Raw genomic sequence first — 6,082 nt, 5'->3', positions numbered from 1 at the left:
TCTCTCTCTCTCTCTCTCTCTCTCTCTCTCTCTCTCTCTCTCTCTCTCTCTCTCTCTCTCTCTCTCTCTCTCTCTCTCTCTCTCTCTATATATATATATATATATATATATAAATATACATATATACTCAACCGCGCGTATACACACACGCGCACACGGGTGCACACATTATGCGCCATGGGCTGTTTATATTAATCTCGCTCGCATTTACGCTTATAACTTTCGCGATGTAAACTTATTTGGTTTCTTTTCTGACAGTAACATGCGAGGGGGTGACTGGAACCTTCAACAAGGGAGAGACGGTGACGGTTAACGGAGGCAGGAACACACGCAGCAGCGATGTTGTCTTCATCGTAGAGAACCAGGAATGCAACCGCGATACTGGATCGCAGCTGAACAACGTCGTCAAGGTTAGCATCGCAAACAATTCTACACCCTTCAATGTATTTCGGGAAATGTTTCAATGAATTTTATTTCGTAAAATCATCCGCCTTGATTATCACGACTCACACCTATCCTCTTAAATGCTCGTAATCTTATTGAAATGTTTCAGGACAGCACGTCTTACAGTTACGTGATACTTTTTACACTTGCACTTTTACACGACTACACGTCTTACTCTTTACGGTGATCCGCCTATGAAACCTTTCTATACTCTTCTGCTACTACAATCTTTTCTCAATGCATCTTTACAGCAACTCGAGAAGCAGTTGAGGAACCAGGGACTGATGCGCAATCGTTATGCCGTCGTAGGCTTCGGCGGTGAGGGAGTTCACGACCTTCCACACGTCCACACTGGCAACGGAAAGATCTTCAACGATTTCCGTGGAGTTAGCGGTGCCATTGAGAGCCTGCCGTACTTCGAAGAGAAGAACAGTGACATTTTCGAAGCCATTGCTTATGCTGCTGGTCTGCCGTTCCGTAGCGGCATCTCCAAGACGTTCGTGCTCCTCACCTGCTCAGAGTGCAACCCCGCTCAGATGAAGGTAGGAATGCATACCTGCTTAGAGGCTTAGATTTTATCCTGAATAGACGCCATGCGCCAGGTTTTGTTATACTGTGTTGCAAAGGGAAATTTCAGCCAGTAATATCATTGACGTTGTAATGTCATAATAATAATAATAATAATAATAATAACAATAACAATAACAATAATAATAACAATAATAATAATAATAATAATAACAATAACAATAACAATAATAATAACAATAATAATAATAACAATAATAATAATAATAATAATAACAATAACAATAATAATAACAATAATAATAATTATTATTATTGTTATTATTGTTATTATTGTTATTAGCATCCTTATTATTATTTGTGTGTTTAAATTATCATTCGTTGTATTTCCAGCTTGACTATTCCGCCATGCTCTCCTTCCTGATTGAACACGACATCACCCTTCACATCGCCAAGGATCACTCATTCAAGCTGAGAGCTGCGAACAAAAAGAAGGCATCCATGATTGTTGGTAAGCCATTATCTGTAAATCCCATCATACGAATCATATGAGATCATCAAACTGGAATAAAAAAAGGCGTAGCTATTTGTGAAACGAGCTTGAATCCAAGAGCGATCCGAAACTGATGGGAACTTGATCCAAAACTCAACCCGAGAGCGTATCTGGATCAGTTCATCTTGCTCGTGTGACTGTCAACCACTAAAACCTTCTCTCGTCTTTCTCCCTCGCAGGCATCGACGGCAACTCCGTGTACACTCTCAAAGACCAGCGTGACAAGGTCCTCGCTGGAGACAAGGCGCTCTACCAGCAGCTTCAGATCCCCAAGGACATCTGTGTTGCTCTGGCGCAGGAGACCAACGGAACCATGTTCAACGCCGACAAGCTCACCACCGGCCGCATGAACCACCAGAAGAAGTACAGAGACGTGTTCGCGCGCCGTATTGCGATGACGGCCGAGCCAAACGGCTGTCAGATCTGTACGTGCGAGGATGATGAGTTCGGAGTCGGATACTCAGACTGTCGGCCGTGTGTCGAGCCCAAGAGATTCGCCATCATCCAGGTAGGCTGGATTTTTAACTGCTCAACACTATCGCATTTATCAGATTTTTTCTCCATGAAAAAGACTGTCCTCAGTACATGTACTTGTATCTGAATTACATGCAATAAATATTTAATAATAATAATAGTAATAATAATAATAATAATAATAGGCGGGCGTTGTGTCTATATCTCATACAGAGAGACCTCATGTTCACGGAGATATATGCTTGATATATTTTTAGAGATGTGATCGTCAAGATATGTATCTCTATATTCAGTACCCCCCTCCGGCGTGTATACATCAGCTGTTGAAATGAAACCATAAATTAGGTAGAATGCTGCATGCTGAACCATCCACGTTGCCAGTGAAACCGCCACCACCACTCCAGCCGCTGCCAACAGCGTGTCGCAATTTTTCCCGCTATGCTAACGTTTAGTAACAAATATGAATACGTCTGACTTGCAGGCCGAGGGAGTTGACATGGAAGGTGACAACGATGTTCTGGACAATGAGGATGACAATGGTGAGGATGTGAGATTCAAAGTGCGATACGAGGAGTACCGCAAGCTTCCAAACAAAAAACGCCCGAGCAAGAAGAGTGCCAGGAAACTCAAGAAAACGCGCCAGCAAAAGAGAGAACGCGCATGGTTTTAGGACAGATACTCTAGCGGACACGTACTAAGATTCCTGTTTCAGAAAAAAAACTAATTTGGAGCCATATCTGTCGAATAAATTGAGTGAAATTGAGCTCACTGCACTATACTATCATACTATGTATTTTAATGAATGCTTGCTGTAGTTGCTTGTAATATTCATGCACTAAAAGTTTAATATTAGTTATTTTATTATAAGTTTGTTGCATCTGTCGAAGATGCATGCATAGTGTATCCAATATTTAATGTACGTATTTTCTTTCTATTGAAGTGCCGAGAACAAGCTGTTAGAACAAACATGAAGTATATATTGCTGAGCAGGGTGCCGTATTCCCGCACCATTATATATTTTAGTATATTATATTCCAAGTTCTTACTAAATTGACGTGTATAATTCCCGCTTCTTTTGAAAATAAATACAAAATTTTGTGCATACCAAACATTATTCTCTGTGTATTGATATTGATATTTGTATGATCACTTAATCACACATCTTTGTATATTTAGTATACTTATAAAGGCAATATAATAGAGTACACACGCGATAGATTAGATGACAAAATAACAAAACTAATAAGGTGGAAAGTTTGATTAGGTACAGTGTTCATGTAGATATAGATAGATATATTTAAATTGCTTTTTAACATAAATTAGTTTCAATTAAATACTTATATGCCATTTATAATCATCAGTCAACTTGGCAGCCAGTAACAAACACAGGCACACTATGTAAACTCAATAAATAATCCATATATCTGTTATACACATTGCTAAACTTCGCTATAATGTTTGTTCTTTTACACACATAAAGAAAAGTAGCTTATAATATTATAATTTGTAAAATAGAACACATCAAAATATAAAATCAAAAGGTTAAAAATATACATAAACGATCACACTGCGAATAATAAATGGACGATAAGCTAACTAATTAATCAAAAGATAATTGGATAATGAGCATTAATTATTCCTGTTGTAAATCTTGATAGAATAATCCGAGAGCTTGTTTGAAGTCTAGCAGCTCTTGCTCTAGGTGTCTGTAACAAATGCATAGGGCGTCAATAAATGCACAAATATGCAAATGAACACATAACATGTTCCTAATCCTAATATGTAAAGTACCACTAATAATTTAATAAGTTAATCCCTGCCCGTGCCTACGTGGCACATAGGGTGATGCCTATCTCCGTTTCCGTAACCCGAGGCCATGCAGCTGCTTTCACAGTAAATGCTACAGTAGGTGGTTAGTCCACTAATAACTTAATAATTGTGTATATAATGGCGTAGGTTGTAGAAGCTATAGAGCTTCATCACAGGGCAAGTGCTTGCATGCTCCTGACAACAGCCACACTTCACTTCACACATTTGACATGTTCTCAGTGTTCAGTAGGTTAAATAAAATACTATTCCTTGCTGTGACAGACAGAATTAACTATATTTTAATTTTCTTTTATATACTAACTCCCATAAGGTCACTTTCTGTCAGAGTAATTTTTCTCTTAGATAGAAATATCTACCTGATTCGGTCTAACGTAGCAAAGAGGTCTTCAAGCTTTTCCTGGATGGCACTACTGTTCTGGTTGTATACGCTATACATGGCTTGCTCCAATGCCTCAAATGATTTACTGGCCTATAAATAGTAAGCATCATCTGCAATGATTACAACTTAATTGTTTGACTAGCACTGACGTGCAATTGTTAATTTGATTAGGTCTAGACAGTGATGATACCAACTGACATATTGCCTTAGTGTGTCACTGTGATAGAGCTGCATATAGTGCATAGAGTGCATATAGCTGTGGTAGAGCTAGCTACCATGAACCTATCTATTACACCCCATCAAAATACAACAAAACTGTATTATCTATGTTTATACCTGCATTTCTAGTGACTTTTTCCAGTCCAGTAACAGTGATGTGTCTCTTTTTCTCTTAACATTGATGTCAGCAATAAGTTGCTGTGCTACCTGATCCAGCATATCACTGCTCGTTGGCAGAACTTTGACAAAATCACCACCATAATAGCAACTTGGAGCGTCTTTTGTTGCATTAGCAAGCATTCTAGCATGCTCAGGAAGGCATGCCACATCATGTTGAGCTGGTGCCTCGTTTGATATCGATGAAAGACTAGAAGCAAAATCGCATATATGCAATGTGAAAATTAAATATGCAATGATGAATGTTCCCTAATTTCATAAAAGAAATTATGCGATTACGTTGAATGTTTCACTACCCTTCCGATTAGATTTAATGTCACTCACATTGTTTCTGTAGATAAACACTTATTGCCAGTAGCTGCAGTTTCACTGTTGTTAACTAATCTTCCATTATCCTCCATGGTTAGGCCCTGTACGGACAGAAATAGCACACGCCATACTTCACTGGAGTGGATACACATAACACGAAGATACAATAGAAAATTCCTGTCATACCAGACGCTACCTGAGAAATAATAATAATTAATATTAATAGAATACTATAATTAATACTAATATCATTATTTCCGTTATTTGACTACAGTCTACATTTTGTTACGCCAGTTTTTGTATAAATTAGAATGATTAGTCTTATTATTACAAACATCTCCGTATCTACAAAGCGTTGCACGTTTCTGATTATATTAGTTGATAATATAAATAGATAAGTTATGACTTGAGAACTACCTTTATAAACTATAGTTAGTTGCTTACTAACTTTGTTCTAAATGAGGACACACTTACGTGGGCGTCAAACGAGTCAATTCGTCTGCTTGGCGTCGCCAGAGAAGACTGGAGTTACCGCATTGCTTTATGGGTAATGCATAAGGCGCACGGGTTAAAAACATGTCGCTATCCGCAACTTTCTAGTGTCTATTTGTACATGTTTGTTTTGTTTGTTTGTATGTATAATGTCAGCGAGTGGGCTAGATACGGAAATTAACAGTGGGGTAAGTTTATTGAGAATTTAATTTGGGTTAGCGATTTTCAATTTGTGAAAGCAGGGGCGTGTACACCAGTGGCGTAGACAGGTCCTCAGTTGTGGGGGGGATGATTTCGCTGTTACCTCCATTATAATGTATATGAAGACTGTGTGCGAGTAGCGCACACCGCGAGAGCCTTGGCGCAAAGCCCTTAATGGGTGGGGACCAGGGGCCCGCCGTAGGGGCCCTGGCGGGGTGCAGGGGCAGAGCCCTTGCCCGGGGTCCAGGGGGCGGAGCCCCCGGAAGCTCTTGGATTTTAGCAATTTAGAACCTTCAAGATGGTCGTTTTTGAGGTAATTGAAAAAAATTGATATTGTAAGTGCAATTTTGTGAATTCGAGGGTAATTTTTTTCTTTGGATCCCAGAGGTTTAATAACACGCACCCCTCCCCCCACACACACAACCAGTGGCGAATCCAAAAGTAAATTCTAGGGGAGGGGGGGGGCGAATCATGCG

The 6,082-nt window shown here is 39.3% G+C and overlaps 2 protein-coding genes and 1 long non-coding RNA gene across 3 annotated transcripts in view; 2 read left to right on the top strand and 1 right to left on the bottom strand.

Moving 5' to 3' along the window:
- LOC106814086 overlaps positions 1-3,108 on the top strand; it is a 29,064-nt gene extending 25,956 nt beyond the window's left edge. The window contains exons 39-43 of the mRNA XM_014818363.1: positions 259-410; positions 696-986; positions 1,366-1,483; positions 1,705-2,033; positions 2,481-3,108. Coding sequence (XP_014673849.1) covers positions 259-410; positions 696-986; positions 1,366-1,483; positions 1,705-2,033; positions 2,481-2,669 — 1,079 coding nt within the window. The 3' untranslated portion in view covers positions 2,670-3,108. The remainder of the gene's footprint in view (positions 1-258; positions 411-695; positions 987-1,365; positions 1,484-1,704; positions 2,034-2,480) is intronic.
- A 1,592-nt stretch (positions 3,109-4,700) lies between these two features.
- On the bottom strand, positions 4,701-5,418 carry LOC106814087. The gene is made up of 3 exons (XR_001394541.1): positions 5,388-5,418; positions 4,929-5,014; positions 4,701-4,794 (listed from the first exon to the last, which is right to left on the bottom strand). It is a non-coding gene; the product is annotated as an uncharacterized LOC106814087 (long non-coding RNA).
- A 61-nt stretch (positions 5,419-5,479) lies between these two features.
- Positions 5,480-6,082, top strand: part of LOC106814088 — a 9,995-nt gene continuing 9,392 nt past the window's right edge. The window contains exon 1 of the mRNA XM_014818364.1: positions 5,480-5,593. Coding sequence (XP_014673850.1) covers positions 5,555-5,593 — 39 coding nt within the window. The 5' untranslated portion in view covers positions 5,480-5,554. The remainder of the gene's footprint in view (positions 5,594-6,082) is intronic.

Source organism: Priapulus caudatus, unplaced genomic scaffold (assembly GCF_000485595.1).
Source record: "Priapulus caudatus unplaced genomic scaffold, Priapulus_caudatus-5.0.1 Scaffold870, whole genome shotgun sequence".
NCBI lineage: Eukaryota > Metazoa > Priapulida > Priapulimorpha > Priapulimorphida > Priapulidae > Priapulus > Priapulus caudatus.
The sequence above is the reverse complement of the archived record's forward strand: the minus strand, read 5'-3'. Positions and strand labels throughout refer to the sequence as shown.